General features: G+C 39.3%; 1 protein-coding gene across 2 annotated transcripts; it reads left to right on the forward strand.

The window, feature by feature from the left end:
- Nucleotides 1–208: 208 nt before the first annotated feature.
- Nucleotides 209–23569, forward strand: cntnap2b (contactin associated protein 2b). Of its 2 annotated transcripts, none has more exons than XM_077558186.1 (25): nt 209–616; nt 6416–6526; nt 7039–7232; nt 7577–7724; nt 8519–8722; nt 8815–8999; nt 9783–9926; nt 11169–11427; nt 11528–11677; nt 12630–12792; nt 12869–12975; nt 13054–13173; nt 14497–14609; nt 14831–14915; nt 15872–16028; nt 16116–16243; nt 16347–16517; nt 17752–17970; nt 18556–18792; nt 18873–19106; nt 19249–19382; nt 21288–21381; nt 22033–22260; nt 22341–22415; nt 22485–23569. In XM_077558186.1, exons 1-25 carry the CDS (start codon nt 535–537, stop codon nt 22682–22684), a joined length of 3942 nt encoding a protein of 1313 aa, XP_077414312.1. In that variant the 5' UTR covers nt 209–534; the 3' UTR covers nt 22685–23569. The 2 variants fall into 2 exon arrangements, with proteins under 2 accessions (XP_077414312.1, XP_077414311.1); XM_077558185.1 differs by having other exon boundaries at nt 210–616; nt 14494–14609.
- Nucleotides 23570–24077: the final 508 nt, after the last annotated feature.

Genomic DNA, 24077 nt, shown 5'->3' on the forward strand with positions numbered 1-24077 from the left:
GATTATCCAAGTCCAGTATCGACTTGATTGTTTCCTTTTACAATCATGCCGCAGTCTTGTGACCACTACCTAGTAATGAATCTTTTGATGCGTGGCTGTTATTCCCTCGAGGCCAACTGCGGAGTCGGACCCTTCTGTTCCCCCTCACCGCCTCCTTTTGATAATTTGGGGGCGCTTTGAATTGTACAGCGTCTGGACCGTACCAAGTGTATCGATGAGAGGGGGTACATCGAATGCTCCGCTGGTTTATTTAGCGGTTGTACAGCTCCTGTCTGCGTGACCATGCACCTGGGGTTCTTCCAGGCCCCGAAACACCATTTTTTTTCGAGGTGCTCGCTCACACCCGCCTCTAATTGTCCAGAAAGGAGGTGGAAACAAAGCCACGTAGGGGGGTCAATTTGATTTTTCACGTTTTTATAGCGACGTCTTCGGCTGTAGGGCAGCCCGTCCAAGAGGAGGGAAATCAGTGGGTTCGCTCTATTGTCTCGCCTGGATTCGGATTTTTTTTTATTTTTGTGTGTCTCCACATAAAAAATGCCTCATGTGACCAAGTTGTTGTTGTTGCCAGTCCTGTGTAGCATCATCATCACCTGCAGAGCTGCGTCCTCATCTTACCGTAAGTGGGCTCCAATAAATACACACCAGGGTAGCAATGCTAGCTAATTATGGTGGCTTATTTACTCTGCGGTGGAGTGACGTAAAGTTGGAGAATTTTCCATGTGGCCAAACCGCCTGAAAACAGTACGGCATTACGACATACAGTAAGTACATTGGGTGTTCATAAGGGTACACTTGCATGAGATCCAGTACAAGTACTGTCTATCTGCTGCATTTACAGAGATACATATGTAATGATAAATTATTTTTAAATTGGCATACTAAATATGAATATATTTTTAGATTAGCACTGCACACACTTATGCCAATATATACAGTAAATCATGTAACTGAATTATTACTAATACCCATGCAGTTCTTCATCACTGAGCAACACAATAGCGATGAGAGAAGGGTGTAACTTTGTTCATTGTTTATTTCACTCATTTTGACCTAACCCATCCATTTTGTGGTCTTTTGTTTTGGCCCACACAAATGGGTGATTCTTGTATTGTGCAAAGAGTGAGACAGTAGTGATGGTCATAATAAAGGATTGAGTTATGTATTTGTGCAGAGGTGATTGTGGATTAATTGCATGTTGAAACAAATGAGGCAAAATGGACTGCACTTATTGACTGTAGCCAGCAGAGGCACTGCTGATTCATTCCTGGCTAGTTTATGTTCTAACGACGAAGCAAATTATATTAGGGCTGGGTTTAAATAATCAATATCAAATCGATTTTCTCTTTTTAAACCCAATATTGATTATTTTAATATCAAATTTTCTCATTAATTCTTAAGAAAATAGAATTTTAAAGGCATTTTTTTGTATCGTAGGGCCTACTGTTTTTTTTAAGTTGCTGTTCACATGAATTTAAAATAATTTTCTTAAATTTATCAAGACCTGACTTATTGCACTTTAAGACAATTCTGAATCTTTTTAATTTATATTCAAAATTATTAAATTTGTTTGAATTATCAAAATATTTAAATCTTATCCTTGCTGATGTCAATGTTTGTGTAACACTTAAGTGATTATAATATGTTACTTTTATTAATAAACTAATTCAATAATTTAACCAGTTACTGCCTCCGCAAAATTTAATTTGGAATTGAATAATTGTAGAGTTGTTATCATGTCCTTCACAGTGGCGTCTCTGGCATGAAAAGTTGAGTGGGGCACAAAAGTGGGCACTTTACATCCACAAGCAGCAAAGCCTACACAATTAATTCTAATTCTAATTTAAGATCACAATCCGGTGGAAAAGCACTCTATAAATGAAGTAGCCTTCCATTTATTCATAGTTTTACAAATTAAGGCTATAAATAAAAGTTTCAAATGGTTCAAATAAGGGCTGGGCAATTTATCGAAATCCAATTACAATTTCAATTGCACTCCACAATTACAAAATTGGGATAATCGTAAACCAAAATAAAAGATTATTAAAACTTATTTTGAGTTGTTTAAATGTATATATTTGCACCGTTTTTATTTTAAAATGACTAATTTAATAAATCTCGTTTGCTCCCAAAGGAACATAATTATAGTGTTTCAAATAATTTGATTTGTCTTAGTATTTTTAAATGTTTAAACATTTTCTTGTTTTGTATAAAAAAAAAAAGAATCGTTTGAATAATTGTGATTTCAATTATTACCAAAATAATTGGGATTGATATTTTTTCTATAATCGAGCAGCCCTAGTTCAAAACTAAAAATGCTACTCACCGGTGCTGTTCCTTCAGCTCAGTTTTTTCTATCTTAACTTTATTTTCAATTGGCCAGATTTTGTTTGTTGCTTCAAATTCAACACATGGAAAAAAACGTTTTGTTGAAATTACTGAAAAGTGTGCTGTCCAGCAGTGCTGCTATAATGTGGCCACTCTTGCAAAATCTCACCTACACTTTGAACCACAAGCTTCCTTCATAACGAGACGAGTGTTTTTCCCCCTTCGTTTCTATAGCGCTGTCTATCTCTCTCTTGAGCGATGACGTCATCAACGAATCTCCTAAATCATATTGTTGGTAGTCTTTTTGCTCCCGATGAAAACCAATCTAGTTTACCGCCGTATGCTCCCATCCGCCAAAACGAGTGTGCTGTTTTCAGCACCGCCACCTGGTGGTCGGGAGGGACAAAATAGAACTGAGCGTGTGTTGATTGGGTCTTGACGTTTATGTGTTAATGTGGCCACATGGCTGTCTATGGAGAGCAGCTTGGAACATGCGCACTATGATTTGAGTGGCTCATCCACTTCAACATGAGCTCATGGGGCGGCCCTCTCCTGTTTAGAAAGTTAGACCATTGAACTTGAACTCGAGTAAATTGTGTTATACCATTCATGGTCTGTGTTTCCAAAGGGGTCGCCATTGTAGAGGGACGTCACATTGTAGTCCGTTGCTGAAGTAGCGGTCCTTTTTTTTTTGACTTTGCAAGTGGAATTTCCGAGTTCAAGGGGTGGGGGGGCGTTCCTGTACTCACTTCCTGGTTTGAACTCGGAAAAGTCCAACTTCCGACCATCCTCGAATGCAGCATTATTCTGCTTAATATGATGCTGATATTAAAACAGGAGTTCAGAACATTTAGAGATTCTTTTATCCTTCTTTCATCCTTCTTTCATCCATATTTTTTGTTGTTGTCAAATGTCCATCCATTGTTAACAGGCCTTACTTTGTTGGTCTGGTCATATTGGATAAAAACGTGTAGATACATACATACATATTGTACATACATACGTGTATACATTCACAATAGTGAATATTAGGGGTGTGCCAAAAAAATCGATTCTCATTTAGTACGATTCCGAATCGATTTTAAATGTCCCAAAATCGATTTTATTTAAATCATTTTATACTGTCTTCCCTTTGTTTGTGTGTGCTGTTATTTGGAGCGCTGTTCATCTTATACCCAATTGGGCCACTTAGGGGCAGCGTGGTTCCACGCGGTCTGATACACTGTTAAGTTGTAGCCACATTAGAGAGTAGAAGGATAAAGCCCCATCAAGTTATTCCAATAAAAGTAGTTTTTTTGCAGTGGAGCCGTTCTTTTGAGTGATAAAAGTGCCGCAAGTAGCGCACTAATTAGCATTAGTGAGTCAGACTGGAGTAGATCATTACGATTCCTTGAACATCTATAAATTGAAGCAAAAATCATTGTCAATCAAATCATTTTGAATCAAAAAGCATTCTAAATCGATTCTGAATCGAATCACACACCCAAAAATCTGAATCGAATCGAAGTGAATATGTCTAACCTGGTGTCAGCTGCATAATTTTACTGACATTGTTTTTGATAGTGCTGACAGTGTTGCCATGCGTGTGTCTGCAGCTTTCGTGCTATTAGGAAAATGTGGAAAGACAAACATGGTTATAAAACGTATTGTTATTCTTATATATACTGTAACTAATGTCATTAGTGAGAGCATTGTTGTTTAATTGAAACAATTTTGCGTCTCATGGTGAATCTTGAATGGTTTCACATTGTTTCACAATCACAGCAATATCACACAGATACAAGATGATACCTTCTTCAGTGTTATGAAATCACCAAATCAGACCTAAATGTAGAATGGGTTCATTTTCATGTAAAACAGTGTGCTTGGTATCATGTTTTTTTTTTGTAACAAAGGTAAATATGAAGATACATACCGTCACCAATAAATAAATGGACAACATTTACAAATGAAAGAAACAAATTCTTTCCTTTCAAACTATTTAGTTCCTGTCATCCACATCTTCTGCTCTAACTCCAACTATCTTTTAGTCTTCCATCACCTCCTCCATACTGTAAATGAAGTCAGGTGTGTGTGTACTGAATACAGGCACCTGATTGGATGAGTAACCCATAACAAGAAAGTGGAGGACTCTGGCAGTGCAGCGAAGCAGCATGCATGTAGCCGAAGAAAATTTGATTTTAAGCAGAAATACTCATTATTTTTTACCGGGACAAGACCATAACAGGATGGAGACACTTTTCGTGTCGTGAATACTGTGACATCCCTAATAATCATTTTTTTTTAATGAATGTCATCTCGAGGGCCAGATATAATTGCTGCTAGTTGCCGACCACTGCTCTAGCTGAATCTGAAATTTAGATCCTCTCTAGTTAACTGCATCCAGATGACATCCTGACAAGCATTTGGAAATTGCGCAATTCCGTATGCACTTGGAAGCAGAGGGTTTGATTTTGCATTGAATCTTCATTACAACATTTTAGCAAGTTAAAGTCTAGAGAGAGATAAGTGCTTTTTATTATTCCCGTTGGGGAAATTTGAGATTTTAAATCTTAATGTGTTTCTGACTACTGGTCAGTGATGAGTGGCCTGAAAAAGACAAACTGGCCTAATATGATGCTGACGCAAGCTGTGTGTTCTGTGCTCACTAGCACACACAGCTGCTTCAAGATGAATTTCAGGAAATTGGATATTACAAAGAGTCTGTGTTTTATATGGGGTGATCTATGTGTTGCCACTTTCTGAATGATTTCAAATGTGTTACCCCATTACAAGTGGATATTATCAGGACAACATTATTTTGCCCATAATGGGGGGTCGCTAGCCTCATTTCTGAAACAACTAATTTGCTCAAAATTAGTTTTGATTATATTATATTTTATTATAAAAATCAATCCCTTTAAGACACTGATCTGTTTAATGATTTTTTTTCACTACACTTAACTATTTAAAAAGCTAAGAAACAGATGAATATCAATATACAACATTTTATTTTTTATAAATATCTGTAAGTGTTTACATATTCAAACGATTGTCCTTATAACTACAAAGTCACAATGTTTCTATTTTTAGAACAGGCCCATTGGCTACTCGTGGTCCTCAGAGGTGAACTGCCGCATGTTGGTGACCCGTGGCCAATAACCACTTGCATTAAGATGACAGATGACCTAACCTAATTCTGGTTCCTTAATTCTGCCTGTTAGCGAGAGCCACCACATCGTGATAACTTACATTGATGTTTCTGCATTTGGCAATTTATTATTATATTATATTATTAGTATGGGATTTTTTTTAATAGGTTTTAGGTGAACTAATGAATACACACACGCTCGCACGCACACGCACATACACATACTCACCCACATACAAAAAAAAAATAAATAAATATATATATATATATATATATATATATATAAAATAATTTTTTAATAAAAATAAAAAAGGAGAGCAATGATGACATGTCAAATCGAATGAACAATACTGAGCTCTCCATGAAAAAAAAAAAAAGATGACAGATGACCTCACTGTTTAAAATGTTGTTTTGTTGTGCACAATCAAGCGCCTTGTGAGATTTTGATCTAAATATAGTCCGCTAATAGATCAAAATGCATACTATGAGTTGAGTTTTGAAGTGCTTTGTTCTTTCTTTTCAAGCTTTTATTAAGTAGGTAATATTTATGGCCCACGATTAAGTGCTTATTCCCTGCACAGCTTGGGGTTTTGTCATGTATATAAGGAAGATCATTACAATGCATCTGGCACACACACAGACATGCGCACGCCGCACACACATGCACACACTATGACCCATCCCCCATCATAAACTACATTAATGTGAGAGAAATACATTGTAAGGAAAAATGTATGCATATTGCTTATCTATATTGCCAGTTGACTAGAAAGTGTAACTGGTGTAGAAAAAATGTACTAAGTGGCTGGGGTAATGTAAAAAAAAAAAAGGAAAAGAAAAAGTGCTGACTTTTATCATTCAATGGATTTGTGTTATCATATCGTATCTTTAATTTTGATATGGATAATAAGACAACGGAAAGACTGAACTAGTATCAAAAATGTTTTTGTGTCCTTTTAGGAAGGTGTGAAGACAGTTTGGCCACACCCCTTCCTTATAGCTCCTTCACCAGCTCATCTGTTTATGCTCGAGATTATGGGGCTGGTTATGCCAAGCTTAATCGGAAACAAGGTATGCAAATTAAATAAAATGTGCTGTTGTGTGTCCATGTTAACCCTCAATATTAAAATCTACATTTCTTTAGTTTAAGCTAATTCAATTGTATTATTTCATTCATAACTGTTTGCTAGCATCCCTTTATCAAATTTGTTCAGAAAATTGTTTGCCGTAATTTCTTGAAAATAACATATTTTTGGGGTGGGGGTGGGGTGGGGCAATAATAATAATAATCATCCAAAAACCAGGAGAAGAGGAGGATCATACATCAATTATGGCGGGGGTGTTGGGTGATTGAAATTTGCCCCAAAAACTTGCTCCTATGATACCTCATGTCTAAAGTTACGACTTAGTATGTAATCATGCGGTGTTTTTTTCAGGGTATGTATAATATTCAAATATGTGTTATTCTTGAAAAAACTATGGTGGATGTCATAACAATAGATTGTTATTGCCTGCAATTAATTTCCCCTTGCTTCAGTTCCATCGCCCTACCTTGTCCTTTTTTGTAACACTTGCAAAACCAGGCTCTGGAGGATGGTCGCCTTTGGACTCGGACCCTTACCAGTGGTTACAGGTCGATTTGGGTGCCAGAAAACAGCTTGTTGCCATAGCAACCCAGGGCCGCTACAGTAGCTCCGACTGGACCAGCAAATATCAGCTACTTTATAGTGACACACAGACAAACTGGAGGCCTTATATACAGGATGGAAACATCTGGGTAAGGAACTTTTTGCCACAAATATTTTTCTATACTTTTTATGTCTGCAGCATAAATGCAGCTTATTGTTTGTCTGGACATATATGGTACATTTTCCAGTAAACAGGAGGGGTATAGTTGTGAAGCACTAAATCTTTAAAATTCCATCAGCTCAAAAAACAATAAACATAATAAATGTCTAGCCCTTTTTTTTAGGTTCTGTATTTTGGTTCAACTGTATTTTGGTAACATATTGATTTACTTTATCAAATCACCAAATCCATTAAGTTCTGAGGGTCCACTGTTCTATAGAAACAAAAAACGACAATATGTAGCAACCTGTCTGTGTTTCTATCTACAACCAGACGTTTGATGGCAACGTGAACAGCGAAGATGTGGTTCGTTATCAGCTGCAGCACAACATCCTGGCCCGCTACATCCGCTTCATCCCATTGGACAAGGGCAAGGAGGGTCACGTCGGACTACGTGTGGAACTATACGGCTGCTCGTACTGTGAGTGGAACCGTGTGTTTTTTTGAAGTCATACTTGGAAACCACTCTAAAAACCGTTGGGACAGAACAGGACCAACCCAACTCAAATGATTTAACCCAGAGGTCCCCAACCCTGGTCCTCAGGGACCGGTATCCAGCCTGTTTTCCATGCCTCCCACAGCCAACACAGGTGATTCATATCATCAGCTAATCAGCAATCTCTGGAGAAGGCTGATAACGATCTCCACCTGTGTTGGCTGTGGGAGGCATGGAAAACAGGCTGGATACCGGTCCCCGAGGACCAGGTTTGGGGACCACTGATTTAACCCATATTGTTTGTTTAAATTACACAAAAAGTTGGGTTGGTTAATTTTTGACCCAATCCAATTGTTCAATTAACCCAAAAAGTTGGGTCAAATGAATAACCCATAAATAACCCATAAAAGTGGCCCAAGCAATTGACGTCAATATATTTAAATATCTCAAAGAATTGGGTTGATTCGACCCAATTTATTTGGGTTATTCAATTAAACCAAACAGTTGGATCAAATGAATAACCAACAAAACAACCCAACAAACTGGCAAGTTGACATAGACAAATTTTAAAAACTCAAAAAGTTGGGTCAGTTTATTTCTGACCCAATTTAATTAACCCAAAAATCTGGGTACAATGAATAACCCACAAAAACGGCCCAACCGATTGTGTCGCTTATATATTATATATATATATATATATATATTATATTATATATATATATATATATACATATTTATATTTATTTTTGTAAGTAAGAGAACAGAAAGTTGTTTTCTAGGGGCTGACGTGATCGGTTTCGATGGCCATGGAATCCTCTCCTACCGCTTCAGGAGTAAAAAGATGAAGATTGTGAAGGATGTCATTGCTCTTAAGTTCAGAACCACAGCTGGAGATGGGGTGCTCCTCCACGGGGAGGGACAACAGGGAGACTATGTTTCTCTGGAGCTTCGAAGGGCGAGACTTCAGCTGAGCATGAACCTTGGTAGGTTTCATAACATTAAGGGGCTTTTGTCAAGCTATTCCTTTTTAGCTGCCAAAGCTACTTTTGACCTCTAAACATTCTTGTGCTCTCAGGCAGCAACCAGTATGGCTCTATCCAGGGCCACACCTCTGTGACCAGTGGGAGCTTACTTGATGATGATCACTGGCACTCAGTTGTCATAGAGCGATACCGAAGGAATGTCAACTTTACTCTGGATCACCATGTTCATCATTTCAGGACCAATGGAGAGTTTGCTCACCTCGATCTTGACTATGAGGTAAAGCGCCACTGACCTGAGCCTACTGAAGGATTATAATAAGTTTTGTAATCTTTTTGCGTGTCCAAATAAATCAAAGATGAGATTCTTGTGAAAAGGGTCCTTGCAAGGAGAATTTATTACAGAGATCTCCGGTCACACAATTGAATATCACCAAAGCAGTGTCATCCAAGAATGTGTGTCCCTCCCCCCAGGAGACACAGCCCTTTATTACAATCCGAGTTTGTACAGAAAAACGCCTCTTCTCCTCCCATCAAATACGAAAATCAGATTACATTCTCACAGTATGCTAGGTTGGTCTTTCATATTTGGACAAAACAGGTTCTCAGTATGCTAGCTTGCACTTTCTTCCCAAACAGAATCTCAATATGTCAGATTGAACTTTCTTCCCAAAACAGAATCTCAATATGCCAGCTTGCACTTTCTCAAGCAGGACAAGTGAAAGGGAATTTAGACGAAACAAGATAACAGATAGGTTAAGGTCGAGTTATATTGAGTTTAACATTATTTCACCTGCTCTACACATCTATAACTAAATTCAACATGATTAAAATATAAAATAAAGAATTAAAAATGTTAACAATGTTAACACTACCTTCTGTTTTCCTACTGAGAGGACCCCAAAGTAGCAACAGACACCTTTGAATGACATCTTTGTGCAATGCATGTTATGAATTGAAGTGGATATATTATTGATAGCGTTGTAGCTATTTCTGAATTCATTCACAAGACAGTCAACGTTTCTACACCACTCTTTTCCAAAATGCTGTTTTTGTTTTTCAGATTAGCTTTGGGGGCCTCCCTCTGTCAGCAAAGTCAAGCTCGGGAGGTGGCGGCAACTTTGTGGGCTGTATGGAGGGGATCAGTTACAATGGTGACAACATCACGCACTTGGTGCGCAGGGGCAAAGTGGACACGTCCAGCTTTGTGAGACATTTCTCTCTTCGCTACTCCAGTGTGACAATTCAAATATTTTCTTTCTGTGTTTACTAACTACTATATTGTTCCTTGCATGACTGCGTGTGTGTGCTCTGTTTTTCTGTTTGGTGTGCAAACAATTATAACACAAAGCCATTTTAATCATTTCACGTTGTGACCACATAACTTGGTAAAATGTTGATGGCGAAAGGCTCGACAGTCAGCAGTGTTGCTTAAGCCAATCTGACTCACGTTTACTGGAAGAGGAAGCGAACAGGTCCATTATGTGCCAGCAGTATATTACAACAGTATATTTCCGTTAATTAGCGCAATACATTATTCGCTCAGTGGTTCAGAACTTGATGTAGTAAAAATATGTGTTGTTTGCTGTATTATGGATGTGTCTCATGGAAACGAACCACTGCTCTCCCGCGCCCTGTACCGCTTTAGGACAGTGTTGAGTACGGCTTTTGTTACCATAACGACCAAAGTTGGAGCTACCCATACTAGAGCCGTGGTCCTTATCGAACCTGGCTCTCTTCACCTTGAATTCAGCAAGCGTTGTCTTCATGTATTCACCTTTTCCATGCAGTTTTGCTAGATAGCTAGTTGTGCTGGACTAGAATTGCTCAAGTTGGCATTGCAAAACTGTCAGTTAGGACGCTGATTTGTCCCATCACTTAAATCAATATTTATAGAGCACTTCAAAACAACCACTGCTGTTTGTGCAAATAGAATGAAAACAGCAGAATTGAACCTTGTGGAACACCATACGTTCTGTTGCACATGTGAATTCATATTGCATATATTTGTCCAATCACTTTTTTTAGCTGGTGTCAATGGATTACAAAAAGAAAAGAATCACACCACGTACCATCACAACAGTCACAAGTCGAATATTGAGTGCTCCAAATGCCCTGCAGCAGGCTGAGCAATGTCGCGGGATCACCTGCAGCCAATGATGGCCAAGCAGGTCGTGTCGTCATGAATCATATGAGTCGGGTGTGTGTCTTGACCTCCGCTCAACCTGATCGAACCCAGGTTAGAGTGTGGAGTGCCTATGGAGTGAACACTCCATCACCAAGATGCCAAATCTCAATTAGCAAACACATGCACAGTTTGTACACACACTGAGCCATTTAGAAAATGGAATACAAATCCCTGTTAAAGTACTTCCTGATTGTTGGTGATTTCACACTACTCTTCTTGTCTCCCTTACACACACCCCCGTCCCCTCGTCTCCCACCGTAGCGCAACTTAACCTTCTCCTGCGCGGAGTCCAACACCTTCCCTGTCTTCTTCAATTCCACGTCCTTCCTGCGCCTGCCTGGTCAGACTGACAGTGACACCCTGTCTGTCAGTCTGTCTTTCAGGACGTGGAACCCGAACGGACTGCTGATGTTCACGGCGCTGGCGGATGGTTGGGTGGAGGTGGGACTGACAGAGGGCAAGATCACTGTTTATATGAATGTGACGCAAAAGAAGAACACGCATATTGACATTTCATCAGGTGAGATTCACTCATTCGTCATTTGAGGTGCTTGCTGCCATTTGTGTTTTTATTTTTTTACATGTGAGGTAAAAAATTGAGGTACGTTTGTTGTTCTCAGGCTCCGGCTTGAACGATGGCCAGTGGCACAGCGTCCATCTGAATGCTTTGGAGAACTATGCGATGCTAACAGTGGACGGAGACGAGGCATCCACAGTCAGAACTGCCATCCCAGTGCAGATCATGACGGGAGGAACATACTACTTTGGAGGTTGAAACTCGCAACTTGCATTACTGTAGTGTCAGAGGTTATTGAATAACTCAGCCGTTACTGTCAAAACAGACATTTTAGGCCAAATAAATGTCCAAAAATCTGTCTGGAGCCTCAAAACATTTGAACATTGTGATGATCGAAACTGTGTGTTGGTGTGCACTTGGGCCCCCTAAGAGCTAATTAGACCTCCACCATAATATATGCAGCAACCAATAACTTCCAGGTTCATCTTCTTCTACCTTTCGTCTTCTCTTTTTAGAAAAAAAATTTTGGGGTAAAATTTTCAGATTTTGTTTTCATACATTTTGAGACTTCTGCCTTTCTGTCAAATTTGGGGCATTTTTGACTGTTTAATGGGACATATTATGGTCGTTTTCTGCCCCTATTGTTCCTTTAAAAAAAAATCTTTGTTTTGGACATTTTATGGTTAAACTAAAACTTTTGGAACATTTTCTTCCTGCCTTTTTAATTCAATTATCTGACTTTGTGGGCAATTTCATTGACAATTTATAGTAATTTTCTGCATTTCCTCTTCCTTTTTGGACATTTTATTGTCACTTTTTAGATATTTTAAGGTGATTTTTAAAACTTTTTCTTCCACCGGTACCTTACATTTTTTTTGAGACAACTAGAAACTTACTTTGGACTCTGACATTTTTTAAAAATAATTAATTCTTCTTTTTTTTTTTAACCATTCATTCATTTCTATAATATTTTATATAAATATATGTAAGATAATAATAATAATAATCATTTCTAAGGGATCCACAGGAGAGGGTCTAAAGAGCCACATGTGGCTCCAGAATTGCACGTTTCAGACCCTTGGACTGCTTTCTAGAACTTATGATTTTGTACACTTTGCCATGGCAAGAGCATGTGACCATTCACTTGAAATTTCTGAGGAAATTGATTGTAGTGAACTTTGACCCCCTTGTTTACCGTTTTCAAGGTTACTTCCCGCATACAACCACTCACACACTTCAGCGGCCCTTCCAGGGCTGCATGCAGTTGATCCACATCGATGACCATCTAGCTGACCTCAAGGCTGTGGAACAAGGTCTCATTGGAACCTTTGAAAATGTCAGCCTGGATATGTGCGCTATCATTGACAGGTACACAACGAATAGACTCAATGAGATGCAGACAACAAAGGCTGTTTGATGTATTTGGGGTCTGCTGTCATTTCAGGTGTATTCCCAACCACTGTGAACATGGTTCCCATTGTTCTCAGACATGGGATGCATTCAGCTGCAACTGTAGTGGCACTGGATACGCTGGAGCTACCTGCCATTCCTGTAAGAACACACACATTTGATCACATGAGGTATTTTTGGCTGCTGAGTTGTGTACTGTGTGTTGTGTCTCCCCGGCAGCCATGTTTCAGCAGTCCTGTGAAGACTATAAGCACCTGGGTAGAAGCTCTGGGACCTACTGGATTGACCCTGATGGCAGCGGGGCTATAGAGCCTTTCAGAGTTGTGTGTGACATGACTGGTGAGTAAAATCAAAGTGGTTCTGGATAAGACACCTACAAAGAAAAAATATTTGTCGTCTTCTGGCCAGATCAGATACTCAAACTGATTTTAATACTATATCTCACGTCAGAGAAGCCATGCAAGTCGAAAATGCAGTTCTGAGGGGGGAAAAAATTGATCTTTTAGTCATAGAAAGTTGTCCAGGTCCTGAATTCGTAAATCAGCCCCACTGTTAACATGATGGTCTTTTTTTCTTTCTTTCAGTGCAGTGTTAGTTTTATGCCAGATATAACGTGGCACACACCTTCAAAAAGTTCAACTTTTGTATCTTCAGTCCACAGAATATTTCTCTGGAAGTATTGAGGATCATCAGTTTTTGCAAATGCTTGATTTTAGTTTCTGCCAAGTGTGGCACATCTAGTTATTACGTTTAGGGGACAATTACTTTTTTAAATTGGGCTAAATACTGTATGATTGGGTTTTTCTGCATGAATAAATAACATTTATTTTGTAACTGAATTTGATATTTGTTGGCCTTTGTGTTGGTAGGTGAGATATTCAATTGACTTGGATCTGGAATAGTTTGGTGTGATATATATATATATATATATATATATATATATATATATATTAATCAGGAAGGTGGAAATGTTTTTTAAACTAATTTGCTCCCAAGAAACATATGTTCTATTTTAAATATTACCATGCTCCCAAACACGTATTTATAAGTTTTTTATGTTTTTATTTTTATTTTTTTTATTTTTTAATGCTAGAGCATTCAGAAGGCTTTGGCTTTTTTTTTTGGGGGGGCGGGGGGGGCTTTTGATGCAGCCTCTAAACTGAAGAGAATGCTTGCAGTATTGGTAGTTATTACAAAAACTGCCAGCAGAGTATAAGAGATCAACCGAGGCCATGTTGCAAAAAGCTCTTTCCCCACTGTATTAAACAGATTTGTGAGTAATGATGACTTGGCTATATTCTAATGCTAATTGCTGCAAAACGGAAACAGATAGAAAAATGCTTTTTTTTCCTAATGAAAGAAGAGACTCTAATCTTTCTTTTGGTAGGTTCTATGTTTTTATAGCAATAGAACACAATATTCTGTGGGCCTTGCAAAATCAGTCAAAATCCAGTAAAACAGCCGGGAGCGAAGGGGGTTGCTTCAGTCAAAATGGCTGGGAGTGAATGAGTTAATGACACTGTAGTGTGTCTAGCTCAGGTTCCCTAATTTTCACTATATCGTAGTTTTTACAGTTTCTGAAGTTGAAACCTTTCTAACTCTCGTCATGTGCTACTTCATTATTGGCTAAATAATGTATAACCTTGTGTTTTCTTTTAGAAGAAAAAGTTTGGACCACAATGAAGAACAACCTTGCACCTCAGACATCAGTCATGACTGCTAATCCAGAGGAGAAGGCAGTACTGCAGATCAAATACAATGTAACAGATGAGCAGGTACACAATAGTTGATTTATGCTCTTTGTGTCAAGTAAGATTTGGGTCTTGAACTCCTTTGATGAACAGGGATAATTGCTGCAAAGCATGTGTTGGAAAGCATTAAAAACTGATTCAACAACAACGTAGAATATATTTTCTTTACTGTTAAATAGTATTTAAAAAAAAAAAATGTAATTAAATTTAAAAAAAAAAATAAAAATTATTTGTGTGCCTTTCAGATGTTTTTGGTCACCAGCAGTGCAGAAAAGTGCGAACAGTATCTCGCTTATGCCTGCCGAATGTCCCGTCTGCTCAACACTCCAGGTAAAGTACTGTAATAAATATGTAAATTTATTTCAATTTAAAATGTCATTACTATATTACTATAATGAATGTCCTTTTCAATTATTCAATTTTTCGGGCCTGGCCCCGGGGGTCCACTGTATTGCTATCAACATAGACAGTACATGACGATTACTTTCTGCAATAATAAACAAAAGATATCTTTTAGGGATGCACCGAAATGAAATTTACTAGCCAAAACTGAAACGGCAGTAAAAAATTATGCCAATTTTTTATTAGCCTTGCATTTATTATAATTAATTAAAATTATAATATTATTATAAAATATTTAGGCCTATTTAGCACGGGCATTTTAACAAAACACAATATAAATTGAAATGCGTCCACACCACAGATATCAGAGACATGTTGACGAATGGTACATTAAATCATTCACTGCCATTGACGGTTATAGACGTCAAATATTCATTTCAAATATTTATATTTCTATTTACCATTTTTCCCCCACTTTTGTTAACAAGAGTATTAAAACCTAGATTTGTTTAATTGTACATTTAGAACAGATATAAAATTTGTGATTAATTGTGAATTATTTCATGAAGTCATGCAATTAATTACAATTTTAAAAAAAAATGAATCGCCTGACGCTCCTAATTTTTAATAATCTTTTCTTTTTTTAAATCATGTCAGGCGATATAATATTTTTTTATTGTCATTAATCACATGACTTCAATAGTTACCTCACGATTAATCATAAATTTTATATATCTTCTAAATGTACAATAAAAAAAAGTGGATTTTTTTTAAACTAATAGAAATAGTTCAAATGCGTTTTTTTTGCGTCACCACATCATCTTTCGGCCATATTCTTTTGGCTTGAATTTTAATTTGTTGCCTCACTAATATCTTTTCTAAATGAAAGCATATTCTGATATTAGAATGCATGAAGCATTTAAAGTGACGTTTTTAACTTCCAGGCAGCGAACCGTTCACCTGGTGGTTGGGACGAGCCAATGAGAGGCATTACTATTGGGGAGGTTCCGGTCCAGGGATCCAGAAGTGTGCATGTGGAATTGAACACAACTGTACCAACTCCAAACACTTTTGCAACTGTGACGCCGATCAGCGCTCCTGGTGAGTGAGCAGACTGTCTGACCGTCTTTGTGTCCAAATAACGTTTATCATTCGCACGACGTGTGTGTCTTCTGTTTGTGTTTGCAGGAAAGAGGATGCGGGCCTGTTGGTGTATAAGGACCATTTGCCAGTCCGGCAGGTTGTTGTTGGTGATACAGGCAGAGCTGGATCCGAGGCCAAGCTGACAGTGGGGCCGCTCAGATGTCAGGGGGACCGTGAGTTTCAAATTCAGCAGGAGATGAAGATTTGTATTTTTGATAATGAAATCAGATCAAATAATGAGTGTGTCTTTGTCTGCTGTTGTTGCTGCCTTTAAAGGGAAATACTGGAATGCTGCATCCTTCACAAGTCCAGCTTCCTCCCTCCACTTCTCGTCCTTCAGAGGAGAAACCAGCACTGACATCTCCTTCTACTTTAAGACCTCGTCCAGTCACGGGGTCTTTCTGGAGAACTCGGGAACAGCTGACTTCCTTCACATTGAACTAATAGGTGTGTCTCTGAATGTGCAGACTTTGTTGAATGTTTGTTGGAGTTTTGGAGACGTTTTGAATCTTGGCTCAGGCCTTCCTGCGTGGTGTTTGCATGTTCTCACGGTTCTTGTGCGCGCTACTTCTCGCAGGCACCCATATTCCAAAAACATGCACGTTAGGTTAATTGAACACTAAATTGGATCCATTCATTAACTCATTCACTGCCATTGACGGCTATAGACGTCAAAAATTCATTTGAACTATTTCTATTAGTTTAACATTTTTTCCACTTTTATTAACAAGAGTAAGAAAACCTAGAAAAAAAATATTGTACATTTAGAACAGATATCAAATTTGTGATTAATCATGAGTTAACTATTGAAGTCATACAATAATTACAATTAATAAATGTAATCGCCTGACGCAATTTAAAAAAAAAGAAGAAAAAATAATAAAAAAGTAGGTGCGTCAGGCGATTAATTTTTTTAATTGTAATTAATCGCATGACTTCACTAATTAACTACGATTAATCACATTTTATATCTGTTGTAAATGTACAATAACAAATTCTAGGTTTTCATACTCTTGTTAACAAAAGTAGAAACAAATGTTAAACTAATAGAAATAGTTCAAATGAATTTTTGACATCTATAACCGTCAATGGCAGTATTATGTTAATGTCTTGCTAATTTAGAAATAGGCCCAAAATAAACCTACATTTTGTTTTTCATAATAAAAAATAAATAAATCATTTTGGGGCGGGAAATTATAAGCATATTTCCTCTACTGTAGTTTACCCTCTCGTACGTAACTGTTTAGCACTCACCAAACCCTGTTTTTCATGGGGAATGCATATTGTAGGTTCATTAGTGTTTTTAAAATGAAGAATTTGGTGGGGTTTACCAAAAATAAAATCATTTTACTTATACTTATATGCGTATTTTGTCAATATTTAAAATGTCATTTTTGTCATACATCTGGTAAGAAAGTGTGTGTGTGTGTGTGTGTGTGTGTGTGTGTGTGTGTGTGTGTGTGTGTGTGTGTGTGTGTGTGTGTGTGGCCCTGTGCCCCCCCGCTGAATAGCGCTGAAGAAAAATTGTGGCCCCCCCCCCCCCCCTCCATCATTTAACTTGCCTGCTGTAATCTCTCTCAGAAGTTGCATCACCTGAGCTAAAATAATGAATAATAATAATAAAAAAATGTCGAGTGTGCATGAGTCATTTTTGTGTTTGACTGCGGTCTTGTTTTCCCAGGAGGCTCCTCGGTGTCGTTCTCCTTCGACGTGGGCAGCGAGCGCATGGAGCTGATCGCGCACTCTGCCGTGCCTTTAAATGACGACCAGTGGCACCGCGTGGAGGCCGAGAAGAACGTCAAGGAGGCGGTGCTGCAGCTGAATGGGCAACACCGAGAGGTCCGACTCGCGCCTCCGCAGGGACACACAAAACTGGAGTTCTACAGCGACCTGTACATTGGTAAGAAATGCATAACGTCCTTCCTTCCTTTCCTCAGTCTCTCCTTTGGTCTCTTGAGGTCTCCCTGATTTGTTGGAATTTTGGTGTTTCTGGGGTTGGTGAAGGACTCTGGTTGGTGGCCCGGTGGGTGGTGGGTGGTGGGTGGTGTCTGGTCGGTGCTGGATTTCACTTTCCTTTCTTTTCTTTGGTCCTTCCTCGGGTCTGCTGACGGCCTCACGGCTCTGGCTGGGTTCTGAAGTATTCGGTTTAGGTGAACGGTATGGGATTTTTTAAATAGATTTTAGGTGAACTAATGAATACACACTCACACGCACGCACAAACACACACACTCACCCACATGCAAAATAATATATATATTTTTTTTAATTAAAAAAAAAAAAGGAGCAATGATGACATGTCAAATCGGTAAAATTACCGAATGAACAATACTGAGCTTGCCAGAAAAAAAGAAAAAAAAAAGAAATGCATAACGTGCCATCATGATAAATAAAAGGTGACTTTTTCAAAATGGCGCCACGCGGTTTCTTCCTTTCACGTCACCGCCCTGTCTGAGTAATTCTCGTCTTTGGCTCACTTTTTGCCAGGTGCCTCAGGAGGTCAGAGGGGCTTTCTGGGCTGCATGCGAGCTCTGAAGATCAATGGGTTGACCTTTGACCTGGAGGAGAAGGCTAAGGTGACTCCAGGAGTGAATCCAGGCTGCCACGGACACTGCAGCAGTTACGGGATGCTCTGCAAGAACGGAGGGAAGTGCGTGGAGCAGTACAACCGATACTCTTGTGACTGCTCGCCCACGGCATTCGACGGGCCCTTCTGCACCGAGGGTGAGGCCCGCACGTCCTGCAGCCAGGTCATACCACATGAAGAAGTACCCACTTGACCCTTTTTATTTCTCTTGCGTTAGATGTGGGCGCCTACTTTGAAACCGGAACCCTGGTGCGCTACGACTTCTTGCCGGAGGCGGCCCCCTCCGTGCTCCAGGAGGGGAAAATCTTTGCGGGCGTCGCCGTTCCTGTCGAGGCCAACCTGACTCACGAGGAGCTCGTTTTCAGCTTCAGCACTTCCAGTGCTCCCAGCATCCTGGTCTACATCAGCTCCAGGACTCGGGACTACCTGGCCGTGGTGCTCAGGCATAACGGTGAGGTCATCGCCGCCCAGACTGAGAGTCCATTCCAAAAAGTTTGGAGTCGTTTATCTGATTAGTATGTGAGACTCTAACGTAACACCTTGCAATGTTCTAATCTTTTGTCAGAATGAAGTTGATGTCTTTGTGTTTCCAGGAACGCTCCAGATCCGCTACAGATTGGGAGGTCTAAGCCAGCCTTTTACTATCGATATTGATCATCGTAACATGGCCAACGGGCAGCCTCATATGGTCAACATAACCAGGCACTTTCGGGAGATACGATTGCAGGTCAGTGTAATCGCACCTATAACCTCCAGCAGTGTACCCAAAGTGCGTCTGCCATATTTTTAGGATATTTTTAAAATTGAATTTAAATTATTCATTTAAATATATTCATTTAAAATTAATTGATTTTAATGTATGTTTTATTATCACGTTGGTTTATGTCACACCTACTTTTGTCAGATTATGCCTCTTAACTCATTCACTGCCATTGACGGCTATTGATTCATTTGAACTATTTCTATTAGTTTAAACCCCCCCCCCCCCCCCCCCCGCTTTTGTTAACAATAGTATGAAAACCTAGAATGTTTATTGTACATTTAGAACATATATAAAATTTATGATTAATCGTAAGGTAACTAATTGAAGTCATGCAATTAATTATAATTAAAAAAAATTAATCGCCTGACGCAATTTAAAAAAAGAAAGAAAAGATTATTAAAAATTAGGGGCGTCAGGCGATTAAAAAATTTTCGTCGCAATTAATTGCATGACTTCATGAAATAACTCACGATTAATCACAAATTTTATATCTGTTCTAAATGTACAATAAAAAAATTTCTAGGTTTTCATACTCTTGTTAACAAAAGTGGGGGGAAAAAATGTTAAATAGAAATAGTTCAAATGAATATTTGACATCTATAACCGTCAATGGCAGTGAACGAGTTAAAAGTTTTCTTGAGCTCGGCCCTTGGGTCGCTGTGACCTTTTCTTCTCCTGGCTCGGCATCTTCCTATCTCTTTGCGCTTTGGCACACATATCTATTTGGAACCAATTAAGACCGTAAAGTCACACAATGTCACATGGGCTACTCCAGGGGTTAACCTTTTTTCTTTTTTTTTTTTACCTTGGGGCCCAACTCTTCCTGTAAAAAGTGGCCCAGGGCCCATTCATAATTTTTTATGTTGATTTATTATTGTTTGTATTTAATAATTCAAATAAATCTAGTTAAGGTTTATAAAATCATTATCAAATAACATGATACAATGAGGTCATCAATGACATTTTTTTATGTGTGAACACCAAACAAGCAGAAATTTTTCGTTTTTGTGTGCATTTATGAGGATGTGTAACCAGATTGATAATTGTGATTCACTCAGTTCTTCACATGATCAATCTGGGACTGCTCCACGGTGATTTGCTCGGGAAAGGCGGGACATTCTGTACACCATTTTAGACAGATTAGACCTTCTTCTGCATCTTGCAGAAAAGGCTCCACAGCCATGTGTCAATATTCTTGGCATTCATTAAATAGTTCAATCGAGAATATGCCATATCTATAATTATTAACTCTTTTACCGCCAAAAACTTTTAATGACATACTAAAATCCAAATGAATGCTGCCAAAAACGTTAATTGACGTTTACTATGTGTTTTTTTTCCTCAATGGGCAGTGGAAGGTCTGTGCAGTGCTGCCTTGCCTTGGGTTGTAAAAAAAAAAAAAAAAAAACACAAACTATGGCCAACAGATGGCAGCATTGCATCTCTTTTCAATGGGCTCCCGGTAGTATGAAATTACAATGAAACATGACGGATCTGATGAAACGTTTTCAAGGATGACGTGAATGATCGAAGCCGAATTCTCAGAGCGTCACTAAACAAAAACATATTAGTGTCAAAGTCACTGTTGTGCAGAAAATGTATCTTTTTTACAAAAGGCTCGTTTTCTCCTTTTCTTTTCAATTTTCGCTCAATGTCACTCAAATGACCTATTTTCAAATGGCGACTACTAAAGAACGGAATATTGTGGTACCCGCCACGTATAAGTACTCAGAGTACTTAATATTCTGTTTGCCTTGAAAGATGAGTTACAATGCTCGAAATTCGGGGTTGTTTTTTGGATGGTCCGGCAGTAAAAGAGTTAAGAGGCCTAATGGAGCCCATTCTTACTTCACCTTTCATATTTTCCAGCTGGACCACTACCCAGTATCTACTTACATGTTACCCGAGGCCTCCGATACAGAATTCAACATGATCAAAAGTCTGTTTCTCGGAAAGGTTTTCGGTAAGTTCAAAGATTTCCTGGTGAGTTTGAGTCTAAATCCTGTACTGTCCATAGGTAGACTGTATCCAGGTAGCGTTCTTTCTCTGTCACTTTTCCACATAGTATAGTATAAACCTGGAAAAAAAAAACTCATACGCATACAGCCACATTAGAAAGATGTGGTAAGAAGCCAACAGAAGGCGGTCATAATAGTGTTGCGTGTCAAGTATGTTATTGTCAAATGAGTGTGTGTGCCAGAGTGTCCCAGCTGGTACGGCAAAACATATCGTCTCGTTGTTTTGGAGACAACCTCCAGCGGTCTATAGAACAGCGACATCTGGAAGCGGCAGACCTCATCTAAGAGAAAGAGGTCCCGATAAGGATTGTTTTGGGAGCAGATTGACAACAAGCCTTGAGTCTTTGCTTGTGACTCTCAGGGGGGGGGGCATCAATTAACCAAATTAGCAATCGATTGCTCAAGATTTCTCCGCAATTTGGCGCGTGTTGATCGCTTGTGCCACACCATCCAAAAAGACTGGCAGCTTGCTTGCTATTGGCAACAATTTAATTTCTGTAAAGACACACATCGAAGTTAGTTAACACGATTCACAACTCAGATCTTTTTCAAAATGCTTTTTTTTTTAATGGTCGTGATTTGCGTTGCGCTTGTAGAAACCGGACAGATCGACCCCATCTTGATTGAGCGCTACAACACGCCGGGTTTTGTGGGCTGCCTGTCAAGAGTCCAGCTGAACAGCGTGGCGCCACTCAAAGCCGCCCTGCGCTCCGGACAGGCGGCGCCCGTCAGCACCCACGGGATTCTGGTCCCGTCCAATTGCGGAGCCTCTCCACTGACCATCTCCCCCCTGGCCGCCAACGACCCCTGGCACATGGAAAGCGGTAGGCCGCTCACAGGCTTGTGCACGTAACCATGACGCAAAACGGCGGGCGCAACTTTTCCGTGCTCACTTTGCTCGCAGATGGAGCCGTTTTTCCTTTCAGCGAGGAATCGTCCGGCAGTAACGGCGTCAATCGCAACTCTGCTGTCATTGGAGGTAAATCTGAAATCTTCCGATCCCGTCGAACAAGGTCGGGTGATTTGATCTCTTTTGTGGCGCTCGCAGGCATCATCGCCATGGTCATCTTCGCGGCGTTGTGCGTCATGGTGTTGGTCATCCGCCACATGTTCCAACACAAAGGCTCGTACCACACCAACGAGGCCAAGGGGGCGGAGTCCGCGGACTGCGCGGACGCGGCTATCATCGTCAACGACCCCGCCTTCACCGAAACCATCGACGAGAGCAAGAAGGAGTGGTTCATTTGAGAACAACAAAAAAATGGACTCAAGACTGTAGGATGTACTGTATGTGTTTTTTAAGCATAGTGAGAAATAGTTTGAAGGCGTTTGTATGAAAACTTTATGGACATCAGCACATTGTGTACACATGAGCACATGGGGCGGAGCTTTGCATGTGTGACGATAGAAGGCCGTTAATTTCGAGCAATCTAGAAGCAGCTAGGAGACAGAAAATGCCGCGGACGAACTTGTGAATGACGAGACGTATGGTTAATAGCTTAATTTATTCATATTTCAGTTGTATTTCATGTTATTTATTTGCCTTCTCGCAATAAGAGCAATTATGGAAAGATGGCAGCCGTGACAAAAATCACGTCAACTGCTGCTTTGTGCCAACTAATACTGCACATTCGTAACGATGTTTATTTGTCATAATCCTGTTTTGTTTTATATGCAAGAGTGGAATCACAACAGGCATGTATAAAGGAAATGTAACGCTTTTTATTTATTTTGTGCCTACACAACTTTAAGTGTCTCTTACATGAATAAACTGCACTGATTTCATTCACTTTTTTGCTGCCAAAATCTGGTGCAGGCGTCACTCGAATCCCGTCAGCCCTGAAGACTCCAATTGTCTCGTGCTGCCAACACATTAATGTGATATCGGGGAAAATGTAGTAGAACTCCAGCTCAGTGAATTCGTTTTGAGTCAAATATCTTGGCCATTGCGAAGAGCTATAAATACAATCAACTGGACTGAATTGGCTAACCTGTTTTCTCTACATGACGGATTCCGTCAACATACAAACTATGGCCTTCGCATCCTGACGTTTGATTGTATCCCATTTCTTTGCATTGCGATGTAATGGCATGACATTTTTCTTCATGTTTGACGTAAAATCTTTGCCTGATTCTTTTTTTGGCATGTTCCTTTTGTCTCTCAGCACTTTCAAGACACATTTGAACACAGAAACATCTCAAATGCAATCCCTCAATACTGGTCACTTTCTGTATTTTTAGAAAGTAAATTGCATATGAGGAGCAAGCTGCTACAGGTTCCGTAGTTGCTGGCAAAATTTTATAATGGGACTACAAGTCAATGAATTATGCACATGCAGACATTTGATCTCGCTCAAATGCAAAACCTTTTAAGAAATGAGTCAATACGTTGAAGAAAATATCACGACTGGGCTCTGCAAACAGAAGAGACTAAAAATTAGAATACTGCAATAGAAAATTGACATTCATGCAATTTTAAAGCAACCCCAAGGAGCTTTTGTTAACCATATGGACAACATCGGACCAGCAAGTGAAATGTTGATCCTTGACTATCCTTTTATCCGACGGGTAGCCTGCCTTTTTTTCCCCTTTCTTTTGTCTCCTCAGATAAAACTTTTCGGTTGTTTTGCAGCTTCTGCTA

Source organism: Vanacampus margaritifer, chromosome 2 (assembly GCF_051991255.1).
Source record: "Vanacampus margaritifer isolate UIUO_Vmar chromosome 2, RoL_Vmar_1.0, whole genome shotgun sequence".
Lineage (NCBI taxonomy): Eukaryota > Metazoa > Chordata > Actinopteri > Syngnathiformes > Syngnathidae > Vanacampus > Vanacampus margaritifer.

Bases quoted from the DNA above. Each gene is read 5' to 3' on its own strand.
- cntnap2b (XM_077558185.1), top strand. From the start codon at position 535: ATGCCTCATGTGACCAAGTTGTTGTTGTTGCCAGTCCTGTGTAGCATC. The intron at 617-6,415 runs GTAAGTGGGCTC...GTGTCCTTTTAG, and splicing joins AGCTGCGTCCTCATCTTACC to GAAGGTGTGAAGACAGTTTG. The intron at 6,527-7,038 runs GTATGCAAATTA...TTGCAAAACCAG, and splicing joins CAAGCTTAATCGGAAACAAG to GCTCTGGAGGATGGTCGCCT.